Source organism: Barbus barbus (genome assembly GCF_936440315.1).
Source record: "Barbus barbus genome assembly, chromosome: 24".
Classification (NCBI taxonomy): domain Eukaryota; kingdom Metazoa; phylum Chordata; class Actinopteri; order Cypriniformes; family Cyprinidae; genus Barbus; species Barbus barbus.
Window position 1 is genome coordinate 10,547,626 of NC_136752.1, and position 23,227 is coordinate 10,570,852.

The 23,227-nt window shown below is 37.3% G+C and overlaps 1 protein-coding gene across 4 annotated transcripts in view; it reads left to right on the forward strand.

Annotated features, from left to right (window-relative positions):
- The window catches only part of LOC306844132 (dynamin-2-like), a 48,852-nt gene that overhangs the window by 12,403 nt on the left and 13,222 nt on the right, over positions 1 to 23,227 (forward strand). For 2 of the 4 annotated variants that reach the window (XM_079376065.1, XM_079376064.1), the window contains exons 12-18: positions 3,052 to 3,138; positions 3,299 to 3,369; positions 3,462 to 3,513; positions 7,205 to 7,318; positions 12,357 to 12,466; positions 20,085 to 20,196; positions 22,646 to 22,810. In XM_079376065.1, coding sequence (XP_079232191.1) covers positions 3,052 to 3,138; positions 3,299 to 3,369; positions 3,462 to 3,513; positions 7,205 to 7,318; positions 12,357 to 12,466; positions 20,085 to 20,196; positions 22,646 to 22,810 — 711 coding nt within the window. Of the gene's footprint in view, positions 1 to 3,051; positions 3,139 to 3,298; positions 3,370 to 3,461; positions 3,514 to 5,529; positions 6,295 to 7,204; positions 7,319 to 12,356; positions 12,467 to 20,084; positions 20,197 to 22,645; positions 22,811 to 23,227 lie in introns of those variants that run through there. The other 2 variants (XM_079376067.1, XM_079376066.1) reach the window with 2 other exon arrangements.

Genomic DNA, 23,227 nt, shown 5'->3' on the forward strand with positions numbered 1-23,227 from the left:
TTTTAAAAGAGTACATATTACAGAAATGATATACTTAAGTATGATCTGAATGTAACATGTTTGGACACATAATTCCATGTTATTCCATGTTATTCCATGTTGAAATTACATGAAAATATATTATAGTTTAAATTTATATTAAATGTAATTACAGTCCCTCCAGGATTTTGCGATTCTGCGATCGCTGAATTTATCGCAAAATCAAGCAAACGCCACAATTTTCGCAAGAGCTCGCAAATTTTCGCAATTGCCACAATTTTCCAGATTTTGGGCTTAGACGTCAAAGAAAGGTTGTTTCTCAGTTTGAAAAATAGAATTTTTGCTTTGCGTTCTCATCATGACCGAATTACAAGAGCTAGATTGGACAAACGAACCGAAGGCGGAATGAATCCATGCTACTCGTTTGGGCTACGCAGTGCAGACCGTTTATCTGCTCGGGCCGGAGCCGCGGGCTGCTCTCGATCACGCGACACCGTTATACACAGCGCTGGGAGATATACAGTGCCTCATTTATAAAACTAAAAGTGTCATAATGTAGGAAAGCAAACACTTAGGCTATTTAAAAATAAAAAGGATATTAAATTACCACTATATGGCTGCAGAGACTTATAGGCTTATTAGCTTGTAGGCTTTTTTTACATTTTCACTTGTTATATAAATTTTTTTATTTATCAAATTATATTTAGACATTATGACGGAAATAAAAGTTCATTTTATCTGCATCTCAACTACCCAGACAGCACAAATAAATCTGTAAGACGTCTGCTGAAGATCAGGGCCCGTATTCATGAAGAATTTTAATGCAAAAAGTAGCTCCTAGTGACAAAATTCTAAGAAAATTCTTAGAAATGTGGGCGTTTACTCTTAAAATTAAAGAAAAAATCCTAGTAAAGAAAAAAGTAATTCAGAAAGAACTTAACCCTTAAAAGAGGTCTTAAGGTCAAACTTGTTAGGAGTACGGACGAGGACTTTTAAGGGGCTTAAGAGTTTCTTTAACAGCGGAGAAAATGGACGAAAATGAAGAGGGAGAACAAATGTGTTGCACACAATGCATGACAGTGAGTTAATAAGACACTACACATTAGTTTGTGCAGGGATCATGTTTGTGACTGATCTTATTAAAGACATGCTAACATCTCAGACACCGCGCAGAATTGTAACTATGTAAAAATGCAACTATGCAGCAGTGATGATTTGGGTCTGTTACAGCACTTATTAGGCTATGTCTCTGTTAAGTTCCTATAAAACACGGTAAGTATGACAGCATGGTAAATAAAAAATAAAGAATATATATATACATATATAATGTGTGTGTGTGAGAAAGAGAGAGTGAGAGCGAGTACGGTAAAACAGGAAAAATTACTCTTGTAATTTTAAAGGGAAGGCTTATAATATACCCTACTCTTAAAAGCGCTCTTTTATTTCCTTCTTGACAACCAACCAATCCCAGTCTTCAAAAGACTGTGTCATTCCTAGCAACGGGGTCAACCCCGCCTCCTCACTAAGATAAAAGTTTTTGTCTTTTCCTCGCTCAGAGTTGCTCTCAGATTGGTCCTGAATCACTCTTAAGCTAAGACTCCTAGTTAGAAATTGTTAAGCTGAAATAGGAGCTCTCTGAGAGGATTCTTAGAATCTTTATGAATACGGGCCCTGGGAAATATCTGCCTTGTAATCTGATGAATGTCTCAGAAGTAGTTTTACATGCATTCTAATAAATGTCTATTTGACATCTGATAGGAAACGTCTTAGAGACGTATTGCAGATGAGCAAACACCCTAAAAAAATACGTCTTGCATATATAAATACTGACATCAAATAGACATCTCCGAGATGTACATGTGCGATTAGGGTGAGTGCTTTACTGTCAGGTGCTGGTGCCACCTTCTGTTGAACTTAATGGCACTGGTGTCCTCAAATGTTAGTCTGGAGCCTTACGATGGTTCTCAAAGTCAGAAAGGTTATAACAATGTTAGAAGAATGTTGTCCATGGTATATTTTCACTGCAAAACAATAAGAAATGCTGCAAATATCACCACAGATTTAGCCGCAGCAAAATCTGTTATTTTAGGCGGCAAAAATCAGAAAAAAGTCCCGCGAAATCCCAGAGGGACTGTAATTAGCTCAACTGCAGAGTGATTTTTGACCAGTTTAAGTTGGACTAAAATACATCTTATATGTAGTTCATTATTCTGTTTTCTTTGAAATATAGTTGAAGTGTATTACTGCATTTATGGCATGTACTGAAGCATTTATGGTAAACTAAAATGTAGTAAAGTATAAAGTATGGCATATATGGTAAACTAAAATATGCTTATAGTTATTTCTATTGAAACTTGCTTGACATGTATTTAAATGTTTTGTAATTACACATCTGTAATGATGAAGTTGCAATTTAGTACATTTAGTCCCGGTTTCACAGACAGGGTTTAGACTAAATCAGGATTAGGCCATTATTCAATTAGGAAATTTAAGTAATTTTTATTAAGATGCCTTAGAAAAAACATTACTGGTGCGCATCTTGAGACAAACCAAAGGCACGGATATATTTTAAGATCAGTCAGTGCAAGTTTCTTTCAGTTGAAACAGATCAGACTTACACTTTAGTCTGGGACTAGTCTTAAGCCTTGTCTGTGAAACTGGGGGTTAAAATATATTAACTTTAAGTTTAAGTGTATTAGTCAATGCATTAAAATAAGTGTACTTTATAGCATGACAAAAGATTATTAAAATGTTTTAAAATGCACTTTAAAGTAAGTGTACTTAAGTGTGATAAGAAACAACTATTATGTACGTACACACAAGTGGCCTTTTATTTACTTAATTTTACATTATCTGCACATACAGTTTTAAACAAATACTTTAAGTACTTTACCTCAAGATTTGAAGTACGCTTCAAGTGCACATTGAAAACAATTAGGCACACTTCTTTTTCAAGGTACAGAAGGGACAAAAGAGACAAAAAGACAAGGAACTTAAGTTAAGAATGTAAATGGTGGTGGTAATGTTTTGAGATTTCTTTTCTATTTTAACTTGTTTTTTTTCTGTCCACAGTTAGAGTCCTTTCCAAAACTGCGAGAGGAGACGGAGAGGATAGTGACCACACACATTCGGGAACGAGAGAGTCAAGCCAAAGACCAGGTCAGACCGATACCTACACACAAACTTTCTAATTAATCTCTCTTTCTAGGGAGGGTTTAGTTGTGGTTGAAAAGAACTTTATTAGCACTTTACTTACAAATTACTGTTTTATGTATGTCATATCTTGTTTTGCATATTCATGCATTTGTTCATTGAACAGGTTTTACTCTCACTAGAGATTCAACTCTCTTACATCAACACAAACCATGAAGATTTTATCGGGTTCGCAAAGTAAGTCATTAAAAAAATATATAACAATAAAAAAAACACGTTTAAGAACATGGTGTGAAAGATTTTTGCTCCATTTACACATCTCCTTTCAGCGCTCAACAGAAAACCAATCAAACGAGTAAGAAGCCTTCAGCTGGGAACCAGGTGAGTCACAGTGTTTTATGAGCTAATAATATGAACCTGGTATAAATCAGAAAGCATCAGCTAGCAGGGTTTGGATAATCCTTTTCTGTAAGGAAGTCTCTTTTCTGCTCAACCTCTGTTGCACTTTTGGCCATCTGTCTCACATCAGATAATATGTGGCTTATGTGTACGTCTAACAATTTTTTCATATTAATCTTGGTCTCGATGGCTTGTGTTTCTATTTCAAGTGCTGTAAATGAATAGTCATTTTTTCTCTTTCTCTCTGATGGCTGTTTTTTGCCCCCTATTCTATCGACTTCTATCGAGTTTCATCATTGTAATTGATGAAATTGGCTCTTACAAATTATTTAAAGCCCTGTGCCTAGTAGAGCTCAAAAACTTTGTAGTGGCTTGTATTTCTTATTCTTTATTTACATTTGACAGAGCAGTTTTTGAATGGCAAGAAGGAAGAGTTCTTGTAAGGAGAAGAATTTATTGAAAGTGGTTATGTAGCATGCCCCTCTCTTCAGATCCACTCCACCTCACTCAGTAGCCGGGTTTCCATCCAAAGTTGCGAATTTAACTTTTTTGCAAAATTGGAATATTGCATAAAACATTTACGAACAAGCACCGTTTCCATCCAACGAGTCAAAGAGAACAAAATCGTCACTTCCTGGTAAACTGGCACTAAATAGCCTATAGAAAACGAGGATAACCTACTGAATATAATAATTTTCATATATGAGAAATTACTTGCGAACAGACGAAACACAATAAATGCAGTCATTGCTTTCGGAGGTGAATGCTGCTGTTTGGGAACGCAGTTTTGTAAGACATTTATACAGAAATACTTTGATGACAGACTCGTAACATTTCAGATGCTGTGAACAAGATCAGTCCGCTGCTAGTCAAGCTATCCCGTACTCATAGCGCAAAGTCACATGACTTTTTTGATGCGCTTGGAGGAATTGATTAGCAAAATGTGTTTCCATCTCCCATTATTTGCATTAAGTCAAAAACCACCTCAAGCAAGCGTAAAAACTTTTTTTGCGAATTAAGGGATTTTTATTCAAAATTTGGTGTTTCCATCACTCGTTTTTCTCATGCGATACTTCAAAATGAGTATTAAAACAGGATGATGGAAACCCAGCTAGTGGCCCTTTCAGGAAACTGTTGTGGAATTGATAATTTTATGCGTTAAATTGATCAAAAGTGATCTTTTTTTAACATTGATAATAATAAATATTTATTGAGCACCAAATCAGCATATTAGAATGATTTCTGAAGGATCATGTGACACTGAAGACTGGAGTGATGACGCTGAAAATTCAACTTTGCATCACAGAAATAAATTACATTTGAATATATTTAGAAAACAGTTTTTAAAAAAGGATTATTATTATTATTATGACTGCTACTGCTTTCCCAAATTTTAAAAACATTCTTACTAACCAAAACTTTTGAACAGTAGTGTATGTCAAAAAATGTATGTATACTAATTGCAGTCTATTAAGCAATTGGAATAAATGTTAAAATACACTGTTTCAGAAATTATAGCTACAAAGCATTAATTTTGTACGTTCACTTGAGATTACTGTAATAACATCAATTAAAAAGTGACTAAAAAGAAGGTTTAGATGACCTAAGTTAAAACTTTTTTTATTTTAATTATACATGCATGACTGTAAAAATGTTTTCCCTATGTTTTTAAACATTCAGGGTGTGAAAATTAATTTTTTTGAGGTAATAGAGTTGGACTAGTATTGAACCTGGAGCATTCCTGTAATGTCATAAGGACACTGTATGCTGATCTATGTTCACATCTCCTCCACTGTGCACTGTGCTACATGTCTAATCTTTACTAATTTAATCCTTCCATTGCTTAGAAAATGATTTTGTATTCTTTGTGTTGGTGATATAGTAACATTTCACAAAGTTGAAGGAAGAAATGCGGTGTGGCAGCGTGCCATGAGAGATGCCCATGCTCACTGGTGCCACCTTAATGCTTTTATTCTCTCCTCTCTGCTAATGTTTTAGGGTGCTGCCCCTCCTCCATCCAGTCAAATTGTACGAGTCCAGTGTCTGTAAGCCTTACCTACTGTCTACCAGCGTCACATAGTCTCATTTGTGTTTGTGGCTATGTATGCATGTCAGAAAGCCTGTATGCCTCTGAACACAGCAAAATCACATCTACCTCTTTATTTTACACCCTTTGTCTGGTGCTGCTGTCACATAAATCACAGACATTCTGAGACTCAGAAATTCAGATTTTTATGACTCCTGCTAAAACACTTCCCAAACGTTGTTGTACAGTGTGTTTTTCATGCACTACACTTCCCTAAAGACTCCTCAATCAGTGTATATACATAACAGTCCAAAACATGACTCATTTGACCTTTGAACGCTTACTCTGAATCCTCATTTGCCCAGCGGTGTCTTAAATCCTAAACCACATTCTAAAACCTTATTCTTCTAATTATCTGCTTTTTATCCTCCTGTTCATCATTTTAATGTCTCTGAATCACTGTACTGTATAATGTACTGTCTGTGAATGAACCTCCTTACAGTTTGCAGCCCTGTAACTCTGTAAGTACACGAGTAAACAGTACACGAGTCATGTCTATGTGGGCGCTAATGTTAAAAACAGGTTGGAATATCAAACTTCTCTTTGATCTCAGTCCATTTGGCCTGTGTGTGTATGTGTTTGCGTGTGTGTGTTGCAATTTCTGAATTTGAACAAAAGTGGTGCATGCTGCAAACTTGAGGTTGGAACAGTCACAAAATAAAGATTTTTTTTTTGTTGTTTTATTGTTTTTTGGAGGTAAACAATAGGTGAAGAAAAATTTATTTTTGTATGTTATCAGAATATTGTATCCACTGATCATATGTATGATGGAGAAATGCAATATGGTGGTCTTCAGTTTCTTTTACTGTATCTTTTTTCACTTTTTCAAGGTGAAATCATTATATTCTGCTATTTTGAGAAGAATAGTTCATACCAATTACTAAATAACAACTGTTCATAATGTTGTTAAACTGAATGAATGACGCACAAGATAAAACTCTGTTTTTAAAGTCATGATCAGCTTATATCAGCCAGAAAATGACTCATATTTCCTGCAGGATGTTTTGGACCTTTCCCCCTCCTCTCTTTGCATCCCGACTTTCTGTTTCCTTGTCTTTCTTCACCCCCACCTATTCATCCCTCCTAGCTTTTATTGTTACTGCTTTAGTTTTAGGCTTGTGTGATTTGAAAGTCTTTTAGTTTTCATTTTATTCAAATTTAAAAAAACGTCCCAACATTTCCGGAATTCGGGTTGTATCTATCTATCTATCTATCTATCTATCTATCTATCTATCTATCTATCTATCTATCTATCTATCTATCTATCTATCTATCTATCTATCTATCTATCTATCTATCTATCTATCTATCTATCTATCTATCTATCTATCTATCTATCTATCTATCTATCTATCTATCGTTCTATCGTTCTATCTATCGTTCTATCGTTCTATCTATCGTTCTATCTATCGTTCTATCATTCTATTGTGCTAATATAAATGCCAAGTGAATTTTAGTTCCTGGTTACAGATTTGACTACTTCTTTAATTTCACCTTCATCTTTTTCTTTCTTAGAGGACCAGAGAATTTCATCCTCTGCATGTGTTGTTGAACCCAGACCTTTCACCTCTGATTTTTGCCCCTCAGGTGATTCGCAAGGGCTGGTTAACCATCAACAACATCAGTCTGATCAAAGGAGGGGCCAAGGAGTACTGGTTCATGCTCACAGCAGAGAGTCTGTCCTGGTTTAAAGATGATGAGGTGAGTAACTGAATTACAAAATTAAATTCATTCATTTAATGATGATCATGGGAAAATACATTTTTCAGTGGTCTGCATAAAGTTCAAGTGGTGGAGGAACTCATTGGCCGGTCTCTGTGTCAGTCACACTGTGTGGCCTGTCAGGCGGGCTGCCATCTGTCTGCCTGTCTGTGCCTGCTGTACAGGTGCAGGAAGTTCTGCACAGCAAGTGTAGACAGGCAGACAGACAACGCTCTCAGTCAATGGCAGCACAGCCTGCTTCTCCCGACAGGAAGCCGGAAGCACAGCGGCAAGAGAGAGGACAAAAATAATGTGTTACTAATATACAAACACGCATGCCCTCTAAAATGTGTTTCTATTCACATCATTGCATTTAACATACATTTTCATGCTTCTCATATTCCATTCATCATTTTTTAAAGATAAATCAATAATCGTCTGTTGAGATTTTAAAATGACACAGAAAATTCACAGTACTCTTAACGAAGACAGTAATGTAAATGCAGTAGCTCATTGCTAGATTATAAATTGTTTTCACTTATATTTCACTCTTTCTTTTCTCGTTTGGATGAATCCCTCTTTTCCTCCTTTGCTTCTTATTTAACTTGCTCCCTTTTCCTGGTATACCCCCACCGTCTCTCTCTGTCCACTGGGAATTAAGGCATTTGGTCTGGATCACCCTGACATAGCTGGAAGCCCCCCAAGTCAAACTAACACACAAACACACACACTCAGACACACATGGATATTGATATACACAGAATCTTAAACACACACAGACGCAGACACACTTATGCTTACCAGTCGTCCTGACTGCCAAATGCATGCGACTATATAAGCAAACACTAATTTTAATGAATACTGAAACTCAAAACCCGCTCAGCACTTCAAACGGAGGAATTCGTATAAACACTGGTATATTTTTCTGAAACTCATACACCTTCAGGCTCAAAATATTCAAATGCAAACACATCTAAACTCTGAATTATAAACTCTGTTGGTATTTAGATTAAAATGATGGCTTCTTTTAAAATTAACATTGAATTTAAGATGAGTTTTTAAATATTAGAGGACTTCAGAAGTTGGCTGGCTTTACAGTTCCTTATGTTCTGCTGAATCCATTATTTCTTTTGAATATGAGCATGTGCATGATTTTTCCAGGACTTTTCAATTCAAGAATTACATTTAAATTTGAAACTCAATTAAAAATATGAATATTTGACACTCTTTTCAATATATCCATCTCTTTTCCTGTTGATCATCTTTACTTTCTCTTCATTTCATTCTGTCTCTGTGGTTGGCAGTCTCGCTGGGGCCATACACATTCCTGGGTGGAAAATTGTAAGACTTTGTCCAAACACCATCCAGCCTCCTAGAGCCTGCCGAAAGAGAGAGGAGAGAGGAAGAGATACAGCCCCTCACCCCTTTGCAGCAGATCACATTGCAGTTCTCACACATTATATGTGCACATACACATTCTCACATTAGTCAAATCACTTCTTTACCCTTAAAAGCTTCAGTTGTACTTCGGTACAAACTGGCATGAGATGTTCCCTTCCTTTCTTTAAATCTGTCCCAGTTCTGATGGCGTTCATAGGCCGAGACTGCTGGTTTGGGTTAATCAGCGCCCAACACTAAACAGACATGCATTCCTGCAGTCTTCCCTCTCTCTCTTTCTTAGCCGAGCTGCATGAGGGAAAACAGATGACTTGTGCATCACTCCACTTCTGTTAGGATTCGGCATAATCACTGTCTTTTCACCTCTTGTCTGTGTCGTGCAAGTTAGCATGCATACATGCGACGATTATGCTGAGATCTGGAAAATCACTAATCGAAACCTACGAAGGGCCTTCTGCACATCTCAAGACAGTTCAACGGAGAACTAGCCAGTCACCTGGAGCTTTGATATAAACAAGATGTGTGCACGGCTAAGCCTAAGTACATACATGTTTACGGTAATGACTACTAGAACAGTTTTAGCTAGTTTTAGCCAGGTTTAGCTACACATAATGTGGCTTATGTGACGTATATGCTGCCTGTTCGGTGGACGATCATCTAAATTCAAGCTGTCAATCATCAAGGAAGCTCTTCTGTGTCATTACCGCCAACTTTGAGTCCACAGAGACATGCAGTACCAACACTGGTGTAGATAACAAACGAAACATAGCAGAGTCTGACTTTTCACCTGCAGTCGTTGAGTTTGTGTGTGTTTTTGCTGGAGTTTGAGAGTTTGCGTCGGTTTTCCAGCGATGTGAGTCCATGCACAGTCTAACCAATGTGCAGACTACTGTACACCAGTATGATCCTGAACAGGTAGTCTGAACACTGGGATGACGGAGCAGGAGATAGCTCCAACCCTCTCCCTCACTCTCTTTCTGGCTATCTCTCTCTCTTTTCACCTCTTTTTCTTTATCTACTTCAATCACTCAGTCCAACCCTGCTGGCCTCGACCTTCACAGGAGGCGGTAGAAGATGCAAAATAAACAGGACAGAAATAGACTCCATTGCTATCTCATTCTCAGTTGGGATGACGCTGATGTAGAGGACGGAGAGAGACGCTCCAGATGTCCGTTTACCCGTTTTTGACTTTCTTGGTTCCGTCTTGTCTCCGGCTGCCGTTTCCCGCGTCGGTTTGCAGTATCCAGCCTTGACGTGGCACATTCGCTCCCACAGCCGCCTATCTGGCAGGACGTTCATGGAAGGCATAGCAAAAAAGAGGGAATGAGGAGTTAGAGAAGGAAGGAGAGAGAGAGAGAAGAGAGGGCGGGACCCCACTGGCCATATAAGGGTTGATGGGACCCTTGGGGAATAAATTTTTGGAGTGGTCCGTTGTTTCTCAATTCCTCTCTTTCTTTCAAACTTTTGGTCCGACTCACTCCTATCCACTCCTGTCTTTCTCCCTCCGTCCTCTCTCGGTACTCCCAACCATCCTCCGGACTTCCCTGCCCCATCTCTCCCTCTCTTTCTCACTCGCTCTCTCGCACTCGCTCACTAAAGCGGTACCAGATGTTGCATTCTTAACGCCAGCCTGTCATTTCGAACTTTTTTTTCAGCGTCTAAAAACTCAGGCAGGAAGTGGGCCCCTCTGGAATGAAAAAAGAGAGAAAGTTTTTGAGGGGAGCAAAAAAGGAGGGGTGCAAAGAGTCAAGGAGGACAACGAGAGATAATGTAGTAGTAGTTTAAAGGAATAGTTTCCCAAAAAGTAAAAAATCTGTTATTGTTTGCTTAGCTTCGTTCTTACAAACCCATATGCTGTTTTTTTTTTTTTGATGAATTGTTGCACAATTCATTGATAATTCATAGTGATCAGGGCCCGTCAAGCGCCACAAAGGAAAGTAAAAGTTCTCCAAACAACTGTGCTCCATAAAAGTGTGCAATATTCAAAGTCTTATAAAAACAGTTAATAGATTTTTGTGAGAAGATTTATACTATATAAAAAAGTAATAATGTAAAATATATTACAATTTAAAATAACTGTTTTCTGTTTTATTAGATTTTAAAAAAGTAATTTATTTCTGTGATGCAAAGCTAAATTTTCAGCATCATTACTCAAACCTTCTGTATCACATGATCAGAAATCGTTATGATATGCTGATTTTATGCTCAAATAACATTTCTTATCATACTTAAGTAGGAAACAGCATTTATTTGAAATATTTTGTAACATAATAAACGTCTTTCACTTTTGATCAGTTGCATTATTACTAAATAAAAGTATACATTTCTTAAAATAAATCTGTCAATTGATAATGACTTAAATTTCAGTACGGTAAGTTACTCACACAAAGCAATTGTACTGTATGGTTTCAGAAGACTTAAAATGTAGTGCACGAAATGTATGGACCTCTGTGTTTTTGTTGTTTTTGATGCTTGTTGTGCTGTTCTTTAAATTCAGAAAACAATCAGGTTTTTAAACATTGTTAGATGGCCTAGTTGATTTGCAGAAAATACTCCCTTCCAAGAAAATTCCTACGCAGGCGCTCCGTCAGACTCAATCACTGATAGCGGCTTCATTCGGCTCTTTTCCCCCTTCTGTTTTCCATTTTTACTCTTTTTAGAGTGTTTCCCCTCACTTTCCCACTTTCATCCCTTGTTCTTCTCTTTCTCTCCCACATCTCCTTTCCGTTATTTGCAATGTAATCCAAGCCGTTTCCTGAGACTCCAGCCCCTCCTGTACAGATAGAGGGAGGAGAGAGGTGGAGAGGGGGGAGCTCTTTTTCTTTTCTTTTCTTTTTTTTTTCAGACAAAATGTTGTGTTTTAGAGCCTTGGTCCGAATAATGACTTCCACATGTGGGCCCTCACTCTCTATCTCTCAATTCCTCATTCTTTTTCCTTCTTTATTTCTCAATCCTTTACTCAAAGAGTAAAAACTTGTGGCTTCTCTTATGTGTAAGGTTTTTTTTTGTCCTGGGCCTGAAGCCATCCTGAGGATGATCACATGGATCTAGAGTAGTTTCTTTTTTTGTTTCTACGCTCTTGGCTTTCTTCCTCATAGACATCTTCCCTAGTTCACACCATTTTAGAATTTCGAAATAGTTCAGCCAAAAATGAAAATGAATGTCATTATTTAGTCATCCTGGATGTTGTTCCAAGCCTGTATAATTTTCTGTCTTCTGTGGAACACAAAGGAGGAATGTGCTTGTCACTCTTTTCCATGCAATTGCAGTGATCAGGGGTTGAAGCCTTCAAGCTTCAAAAAGGCTTCATTGGTTTACAGATCACTAGATGGGCAGATTATCCGTAAAAAATTACTTTGTGACAGTTTTAAAGATGGAAATCTCCAGTCCCCCATTCATAGTAATTAAATGAAAAAGATTGACCAGTACAGTCTAATCATTTCTTCTTTTGTGTCCCACGAAAGACAATGTAACACAGGTTTAGACCAACATAGTGGTAAATTATAACAATACTTTCCTACTTGGGACACCAATTTTTAAAACTTTGCCATGTTTGAATGCTAAAAAGGAGCCTAGGCATGCTGTCTTGGTAGGTAGCTCAGTAAGACTTAAGATGTCCATTGTCTGTCTCATTGTCTAGGAAAAAGAGAAGAAATACATGCTTCCTCTGGACAACCTGAAGGTCCGAGACATAGAAAAGGGCTTCATGTCCAGCAAGCATGTCTTTGCCATCTTTAACACAGAGCAGAGGTCAGTTATAGCACCTACACACTTCAAAAGAGAAAATGTATTTTCAGAGCATGTTTTTTCAACTTTAAAATAATGTAAAGATCAAACACTCAAGAGTACATTCCATATGAAGTAGATTTATATTGTAGACACAGCTAAAGAAGAATTCAACCCCTCTGAGTGACCGGTGTGTGTGTGCGTGTGCGCATATGTGTGAGATTGTGTGTTCAGCCATTAGCAGACAAGCAATAAACAATTCAATTCAAGTTTATTTGTATAGCGCTTTTTACGATACAAATCGTTGCAAAGCAGCTCTACAGGAATTTAAGTTTCCACAATATATTTATATATTGCAGAACCTTAATATGTTTAACTTATGGCAAAATTTACAGCCATATCACCCTGCAGCCCAAGACCGGTTGCCCACTGAAGCTAAGCAGGGTTGAGCCTGGTCAGTACCTGGATGGGAGACCTCCGGTGAAAACTGGGTTGCTGTTGGAAGAGGTGTTAGTGAGGCCAGCAGGGGGTGCTCACCCTGCGGTCTGTGTGGGTCCTAATGCCCCGGTATAGTGACGGGACACTATACTGTCAAAAAGCACCGTCTTTCGGATGAGACGTTAAACCGAGGTCCTGACTCTCTGTGGTCATTAAAAATCCCATGCCACTTCTCGTAAAGAGTAGGGGTGTAACCCCGGTGTCCTGGCCAAATTCCCTCTACTGGCCCTTGTCTATCATGGCCTCCTAATAATCCCCATCCACTTGATTGGCTCTATGACTCTCTCTCCTCTCCACCTGTAGCTGGTGTGTGGTGAGCGCACTGGTGCCGTTGTGCTGTGGCTGCCGTCGCATCATCCAAGTGGATGCTGCACACTGGTGGTGGTTGAGGAGAGACCCCCCACATGATTGTAAAGCGCTTTGGGTGTACAGCAATACACAATAAAAGCGCTATATAAATGCATCATTCATTCATTCATTCATTCATTCATTCATTCAAAATTTGGTAATTCTGTATGTTGTCTGAGCAATCCAGTGAACGGCCTGCACATATTACAACCAAATTTCATGGCTTTATTGTCCCACTGGGTATTAAAAGGTTGGACAAATTGTAAAGAACCAAACATCACTATTAAAGGGTTAGTTCACCCAAAAATTAAAATTATACCATGCTGTACTCACCCTCAAGGCATCCTAGGTGTATGTGACTCTCTTCTTTCAGACGAATTCAATCTGTGTTTTAAAAAAAAATCGGAGTAAATATTGTCCTGGCTCGTCCAAGCTTTATAATGGCAGTGGGGGAGAGTTTCTGTTCAACAGTCCAAAAGAAGTGCAATGAAGCGCATCCATTTATAATAAAACTTGCCTCACATGCTCTGGGGGGTGAATAAAGGCCTCCTGTAACGAATCGATGCTTTTTGTAAGAAAAATATCCATATTTAAAATGTAATGAACACTTTTCTCTCACTCACTGCTAACTTTAGAGGTGATTAGTGACAAACGCGGAAGCGCAGAGGAGAGAACAAAAACATCGGTCATGAGTTAGAACTACAAAATGAGGATTTGTGAAGAAAAATGTTGGAGAATTTAAAAAAAAAAAAAAATGTTGGAGAATAAAGCCAAGAGGAGACTGGTTTTCCTTTGCTAAAGTAAGGAAACTTTGCTTCCCTTTCTCCTGTAAACAAACTCGCGAGACTAGCATATCTCAGAATGTGCTATACATACATCCTTACGTCATCCGTCCGGAACGGCTTGCACGTATAACAGTAAGCGGAAATGAGAGAAAAGTGTTTATAACATTTTAAATATGGATATTTTTCTTACAAAAACGCATCGATTCACTACAGGAGGCCCTTTATTCACCCTCCGGAGCCATGTGAGGCACATTTTATTATAGATGGATGCCCTTTATTTGACTGCTTTCGGACTATTGAAAAAAAAACACCTGCCCACTGCCATTATAAAGCTTGGAAGAGTCAGGACAATTTTTAATATATCTTCGATTGAATTTGTCTGAAAGAAGAAAGTCATATATACCTAGGTTGCCTTGAGGGTGAGTAAAGCATGGGCTAATTTTCATTTTTGGGTGAACTAAACCTTTAATATTGTTCATAGGATTAGTAATTTTTGGGGAAAAGTCATTGTCTAGCGCAGGGGTGCCCACAATTTTTTGTGTGGAGATCTACTTTTCAAATGAGAAACTCAGAGAGATCTGCCAAGTGAAAAATAAATAAATAAATAAAGAAAATACATATTAAATAAATAAATAAAAAGCTGTTGGGGATTAATCTTTATATTGCATTAATTTAACTATTAATTTTTTTAATTAAAAAAAAAGTAAATTTCTTAGAAATAAAAAGTTTGTTTCTTTCTCATAGAACGGGGTCTGCATTTACCTAAAGCAGTGGTTCTCAACCTTTTTTACTCCAAGACCCCCTCCTCTCCAAATTAATAATACAAGCCCGCCCAACATTTTCTATTCTCTAAAACCTTTGTATTCTAATACTTTTCAATTCCATGTAATTCTTTTTAAACAAAAACAAATTCAAGATTGATTTAAACATTCCATATTCTTTTTTGCAAACATACTTTGCAAAAACGTCACTGCAGATATTCTATATAACTTAAAAGTACATAAAGCTCAATTATACAGTAATAAAAATAAACACAAGTCAACCTGCCATACCAAACAAGGCCACAGGGAAATGCCAAAGGGCTGCATATAAACTACTATGGATCCATTCAGAATCACTACACACCAAAATACTAATGAAAAATAAAAACATTCTTAATGTGTGGAAACTCAATTTGAAGGCGGCTTGACAGCATCAGTGAATAGTCCTTCTGTTAGAACCATTGATCTATAATAGACCAGTGGTCAGAACACACAATTGTGTCTATGTCTGGAGTGTCTGATGGCCATATGTACATGATCCTAACAAACTTTCCAAAACACACAAGCATCCGTTATAAAACATTCGCTGTATACAACTATGTGAATATACTGAACTGTGTTCAAGCAGAAATATGATGTTATAGTGATCCGTGCGCCTAGAGTGCACATACACGGTTCATTTGCGCATCAATAATAACAGACACATGTGCCTAATGTACAAAATGCCTGTATGTCACTATAATTGCCTTTACCTTGATTATAATCGGCACCCATCAAAACTTTACTAACATGATCCTGGCTTGATTTATCCAGCCGGGAGCTGTAGTTTGTGTATCACATGCTCATACAGCGGTTTTGAGCCACCGTTCTGTATTTCACACAGCGCGATGAGAAATTTGACCTGCTCCGAAACACAGAATATCACAGAATACATAGAGAGGTGGTACTGTTATAGTAGTTAGTTGAGAACCACTGGCCTAAAGCATATTTAAATGATGTGCTGCCCTGGTCTAGTGGACGATGAAATGAGTGAAAAATCACATAGACTAGGAGAAACAACATCCCAGCATCATGGAAATAGGAAATGTAGAAAAGTTATACTTTTAGAGTTATTCTATTAGAGGTATTTTAGAGTAGAATTTGATATTTACTCTCTCTCTCTCTCTCTCCCTCTCACACACATTCCATTCTACAACATCTGGACTATTAATCAAGTTAGATCTTTCTTCTCCTCTTTTAATGTTTCTCTGTGCCACAACCAGACTTTTTCCTCTGTGTATTTTTATTTTCTGGTGCAATTTGTTCTCTGAGCTCCTGGCTACTTGCTAATAGAGGGTTTTTCAGTTTCAGGTAACCCTGTGTCTTAACCAGGCTCAATGCTCTATTCATCTGCGATGAGTGATAGCACTTTTTGTCAGTAACTTGGATGCTATTTCTGGATAGCCCGGCCCATGGTGAAATCTCATTGGTCCGAAATCTTGCACCATACAACTGTATCATAATAGTCAAATGTGTAATATTTTCTATAGGCTAATATGCTGTTTCTCATCCCAACTTAATTTTCAGAGATAACTACAAATTCTAAGTCTGGAGTTGGCAAGGCATCTAAATGTTTTTGAAATAAGTCTCTTATTCTCACCAAAGTTGCAATTTTTTCTATCAAAAATACAGGAAAAATAAGTGATATTTATCTTATTTGAATATATTTTAAAATGTTTTTTTTTTCATGGGATGGCAAAGCTCAATTTTCAGTTTTCAGTGTCAAATGATCCTTCTGAAATGATACTAATATGCTGATTTGATGCTCAAGAAACATTTCTTATAATTATCAATGTAAAAAAGAACAGTTGTGCTGCTTATTTATTTATAGAAAGCAATTCTTTTTTAGATTTCTTTGATTCTTTCAAAAGAACATCATTTCTTTTTTTAAAGATAGTTCACACAAAAATGACATTTTTTTCATCATGTACTCATCCTCATGTTGTTGCATGAAAGAACATGAAAGAAGATATTTTGAAGAATGCTGGTAATCAAACATTTAATGGATTTCTATAGTATTTTTCTCACTACTATGGAAGTCATTGGGGACCAACAACTGTTTGGTTCTTCAAAATTCTTCAAAATATCTTTTTTGTATTTAACATAACAAAGAAACTCATACAGGTTTGGAACTAAATGACAAAATTTTCATTTTTGGGTGAACTATTCCTATTCAAGCTTTTCTGTAGCTCAAATAGTAGAGCATGGCGCTAGCAACGCCAAGATCATGGGTTCGATTCCCAGGGAAAGCAAGAGCTCATAACAATGTAAAAACTGTAACTTGAATGCAATGTAAGTCGCTTTGGATAAAAGCGTCTGCTAAATGCATAAATGTAAATGTCTATTCCTTTAATGTCATTATGATCACTTTTGATCAACTTAATGCATCCTTACTGAATATAATATTAGTTTCTTATTAAATCTTTTTTTACTGACTCCAAACTTTTAAACAGTAGTCAAGATCATTTTATTTTTTATGGTAATTGTGTTTGACACTGTCAGAGGGCTAAGATTCACTGCAAAGGCAATTAATGGGCCATCAGTGAGCATGTCACAACCAATCCAAGACTGTTGATTTTGCCTTGCAATGAAAGAAATCTTGTCTCAGAGAGCAAAATCGTAGCCAAAATTGTCTCAAGGAGAGTGCAGTGGAGTCACATCTGGTGGTCACAGTGCACACACACTTACTCACACAACCACATGCCCTTCTACAGGGACATATAACTCCATTTCACATGCACTCCATTTTCTAACATAAACACACTCTGCCTTCACAGTAATACTTCACAGAGAGCGCGACAGGAACAGGGGGCGCAGTAGGACACACTTCTGGAATATTCCTGGCCAGTCTCTACTTCAGGGTCCCTCCCTACTCTCTTTTTCTCTCTGTCTCTGGCATTCTGTCTCTAGAAACGCAGCCTCTTTCGTTTTCAAGTGCGGGTGTGTCTGGGATTGATTAGCTGCTTAATTGGAGAGATGTTGGTATGCTGCGGTGAATGCACACACACACACACACACACACACACAGAGAGAGGCATGGCAGACTATTGTAAACACACCCAAGGCTGCACCACAATCAATCAGATGCTCTAACACACTCCACACACACTCGCACACACACACATGCATCCATCATTTCAAGCACTCTGTATAAAGATATTCAAGCTCTCATAAACTCCACGCTCATTCCCACTCACCAGCAGAAACATACCACCCAGCACTCCGAAAAATCCCCCTTTTTTTCTCTCTTGCTCTCTTATACACACACACACACACACTTTAATGATCCAGTGATTCATACTGTGCCCTTCACACCCACCAACTCCCTATAGTGTCAGAGCGACCGGTGATGTCAGGAGATAGATGTCGTTTTGTCACAGCTGTGAAAAATGCTCCTGAAAAAAGCAGAGCATTTACATAGCAAAAAGCATTTTCATCCGTTTTCTTCCACTTTTTTGTCTGTGTTTGCATCAGTGTTCATATGTGATGGCGAGTAGTTATGTGCGGTTCTGGACTCACTCGGGACTGTGATTAAAGGAATGTTTTGGATTTAACATAAGCCATGACATCTGAAATGTTGTAACGATTACTGCAGACAATAATTACGACCCGCTCATCAGTTTGTAAAAACAAACAAAAGTAGTTTTTACAGTAATGCATTTACAAAGGAAAACTCTCCCCATAGACACTTGTATTGCATTACAGTATTACGATTTTTGTTTTTTTCACAAAACGTATTTAACCCATAACATTCATTTGAAATTGCATCCAGTGTTGTAATAGCTAACTAAAATGGAATTAAAAAATATTTAAAACAAAGCTGAAATAAACTATAATATTAGATAATAAATGTAACTTATACTAAAAAGCCAATTAAGTAAAGTATTTAAGTTACTACAACTAAAACTATATCAATACAAATAATGACTAAAATTAAATAGAAATATTAAAATGAATAAAAATCTGAAAAGCACATGGCAAAATTCCTAAAACTTAAACTAAAATGAAAAAAAAAAAAAAATATATATATATATATATATATAAAAATAAAAGCTAAATAAAAAAAGACTATAATAGTAAATTATTAATACTGAGATTGCATGCATCTAATACTTTGTGACAAGATTTAAGCTTCAGTTTGGAAAAAAAAAAAAAATCCATAATAAGCCCTAGAAACATAGCCAAATATTATTTTTGGATGCGCACAGATTGTTTTGTTGATTTTGTGCATACTCCGTTTTCGAGGCTAAATCCTTTTAAAAGTCAAAGCCGTACTTTGTAGTTTTGGAATGGCAAATAAAGTTCATTACATTCACAAGCACCGCAGTTATCCTGTCATAAATATCATGAACTACCAATGAATTATGAATCGTTTAACCGCAAAACAATATTCCACACATTACACCGTATTAGGAGGGTCTGCAAAGCAAATTTTGTTTGATCAGTGTATCGCTTGACATGTGCAATCGTATATGTAAACTTTCGGACTAAGTCCTTACGCAAGCGACTACAAGAAAGGATTTTTCAGTTATAGCAATTAGTAGCACTGAGTCATATCTGCGCTTGTAAAAACAGTGTTTTGTAGCTGTGTTTTATTAGATCGAAGCATGTGAGAATGTGGTTGCTTTGGTGTGTAGTTTGTTTCAGTGTGTGCGTGTGTCCGACTTGACCCTGGTCTCAGATCACGTTCCTGTAGCCGTGTTCTTATCAGCCGTAGACTAAATCATAAACACGTTGTACATTATACTTTAAGCCTCTTACCCCACAGGCACAACAAAGAGAAACAATAGCCACAAAAAGAGAGAGAAATGAGAGGGAAACAAAAGGAGGAGAGGAACAACAGAATAATTAGGGGGAATGTGGAACAGATGGAGAGAGACAGGCTCCAGATTCCTGCCTCTCTCTGAGTGAGAAAAAAAAAGAGAGGGGGATAGAGACTGGGGAAAAATATATGAGACAAAAGATGGGAATGGGAATGATGGATAAGAAAGGTGAAGTAGGATAAAATCTGGAAAAAAAAGAATGAGATTAGAATCAGATCGGAGAGAGTGAATGGATATTCACGTCAGACTGGGCTGAAGGGGTGGTCTGGGGTTTGTGGTTTTGGACAGATGATATGTATGAGTGAGAGAGGGTTTTGCCGCACTTGTTTATGCGAGAGTGTATGTGCTGCCATGGGAACCGGCTAACGACAGATTATTTTCGCTTTAGGAACGTGTATAAGGACTACAGGCATCTGGAGTTGGCCTGCGACACTCAGGACGAGGTGGACAGCTGGAAGGCCTCTCTGCTGCGAGCTGGGATTTACCCAGAGAAAACCACAGTAAGCACAGGAACCCATTGACTTCTGTACCTGTACGCTAAACCCTGCGGCCTGAAACTTCAAAATAAAGGTTACAGTTTAAACCAAAAAGGGCTTTATAGCCGGATGCCATGTGGATCTTTATAAGCTCCACTCAGAACTCTTATTCCCTGCTTCTTTACAAAACCAACAACATGTGCTGGTGCTGTAAAAGAATAGTTTAAAAATACCATGTTTTTATCAACCCTTCAGTTCCTTTCTTTCGTGGAACACAAAAGGAGACATTCTGAAGAAAGTTCACGCTGCTCTTTTTCATAAAATTAAGTCAGACCAGACCAAAAACACTACAAAATAAGCACCATATGATGTAATTTTCCAACTTTGAGTCCAAATTTGCCTACTTCCCTACTATATTGATGAAAAAAGGTATGTGAAGTGAGTAATATGTACGAATTTGTAGTATTTATAACAATAGGTTAAAAGTACCTGGTTGGCCTACTGCTTTTGGTGAGATTCTGAATTACACATCTGATGGACACTTTACTATCGATGGTATATTCAAAGAAATTCGTTCCTTGTCAAATGTAGTAGCTACTTAGACCGTATATGAAATTTCTGGTGCAGCTCTTGACTTTTTTTTGCACCATAGCTCTCAAACATAATTTGCATGTCCACATTTGAAAAATTTCAAAATGACTGGTTACGAGACATGAATATGAGATTCTAGCAAATGATAATGATTTTAGTTTGTTCCTCGCACAAGTCTTATGGTTTATTAAACCTTGAACTGTAGACTTGAACTATAGCGCACAACTCATGGAGCAGTTTTTTATGCTTTTTTTGGTCTTTTTTGCACGTTCTCATTCATTTTTATCGCATGTAAAAGAGCAGCATGAACATTATGCCTAAAGTTTTTTCCTATAGAAGGAATAAAACCACAGTGGTTTGGAACAACATGAGGATCTAAATGATGACAGAATGTTCATTTTTTAGTGAACTATTAAATCCAGAAAGCAAATACACTGATCTGGAGAACCTATAAAAAAAATCAGCTTTTGCCGGTCTCCAAAGAAACCAAATAACCAACTTTACTGAAACTTAAAGGGATAGTTCACCCAGAAATGAAAATACTGTTATCATTTACTCACCCTCATGTCATTCCAAACCAATTAAATTTTCATTAATCTTCAAAACATTAAGATATTTTTAATGAAACCTGAGATTTGAAAATCTATTCCACTAAAACTTTGCTGATTCAGAAAGTTCATTGTAAAAGGAATCTATATGAATTTAGTGCTTTAATCCACATAAAATATGGTAAGTACAGTAGCTGTACTTGCATGTCTGAGCTTTCGTTGTTCATATTTGATGGTCTTTATGTATGTGTGTTGATAAAAGTTTGTGTGAATAAAAGCCTACAGTAAATCTGTTCATCATACTGTATAAAGCGATCATGTCTGTTGGATAAAACTGCTCAATTCATATGAATTACTTTCACAATGTCTTTATGAACTTTCTGAAGCATCAGTTGTGGTGGAATGAATTTTCAGGGTAGGAACAAAAATATCTCCCTTTGTGTTTCGAAGATAAACCCAAAAGTACGGGTTTTGAACGTGATGAGTAAACGATGACAGAATTTTCATTTTTGGGTGAAAAATCTTTTTAAGCACTTCAAAGAACCATTGAAGAACATTTATTTGTAATGTGCACCAGTCTTCACAAGCTGCAGTGTTCTAAGAAACATAAAGATATTATACATTCACATAATAACGAGGCCCACATGGAATCTATGCACAGGGCGCTTTGCAGAAACCTCCACAGATTCCTGCAGAACTGGAGCACCTCGTGCTCATAAATGTTTAACACATTTCATATTTTATTGTACACGATTCTACAGCTTTTTTGCCCCAAAATAAGTGCATAAAAAGTCCACCGATTCCATCTAGGCCTTCTAATAACTCTCGCTCCTGTAGTGTTTCTATGTGTGTGTTTGACTCTGCGGCTGCAGGCTTCATGGTGGCTGTGCTCTGGGGTCAGGAGCTCTGCTGCATTCCTCAGCTCTTGTGTCACACCATGGAGGATCAGCGAAGGAGGGGGCTTTGAGCTCTGTTTCTAATCAGCTCCCTTGCCTTTTTTTCTTCACGCACCCCTCCATCCCCTTCTTTCTGTCTTTATGTATGCTTTGGAGCAACATGTTGAGTGATGTCACAGTTTTGTCAGGGGTCCCTATAATTCGCTCTGACAGAAGTCTACCACACCCCCTCCGACACTCACTGAAGTAAAACTCATTTTTTCCTTTCTTCTTGCCTCCCCCCCTCCCCCTTCTTTGTTGTCTCTTTTCCAGCTTGGTTCTCTTTATGTATGTGCACTCATTGCCCTCTGAAACATCTTTGTCATCCCTCAATATTGACAGTACATTTCCTATCTAGTTTTGCCCACATCTTCCTCTGTCTTTTTTCTGATTGGTCAGGTGGATGGAGAGGGTTCAGGCCAGGCGGAGAGCTTCTCCATGGACCCTCAGCTAGAGCGTCAGGTCGAGACCATCCGCAACCTGGTTGACTCGTACATGAGCATCGTCTACAAAAGCATCCGAGACCTGATGCCCAAGACCATCATGCACCTCGTCATCAACAATGTAATAATAAAAAAATATAAAATCAAACCAGTAAAACTTTATGTAAGATGCAGATATATGTATTCATTCATTCATTCATTCATTTATATTATATAAAAAATAAACCATATCATGTTAACATTAGGTCTCCTCAGCAGGGACATTTGTTTTACATGAGTATTTTATTTACAGTATTTATTATATTATTTATTAATCTTGGCAACCAATTTACTGTACAATTTTAAAGGTTTCCATACATTATAAATGATTCATTTATTCAAATATCTAAGTATAGTAATCCATACATTTAAAGTATATACTTCTATAAAATATTTAGATATTTGAGAACTGGTTTGTAGTTGAATTGTAAAAGAAATAGTATTTAAAATCTAGGTTGGGTTAGTATGAAAATGTGTAATTCCCAGACTTTTGCTCAGC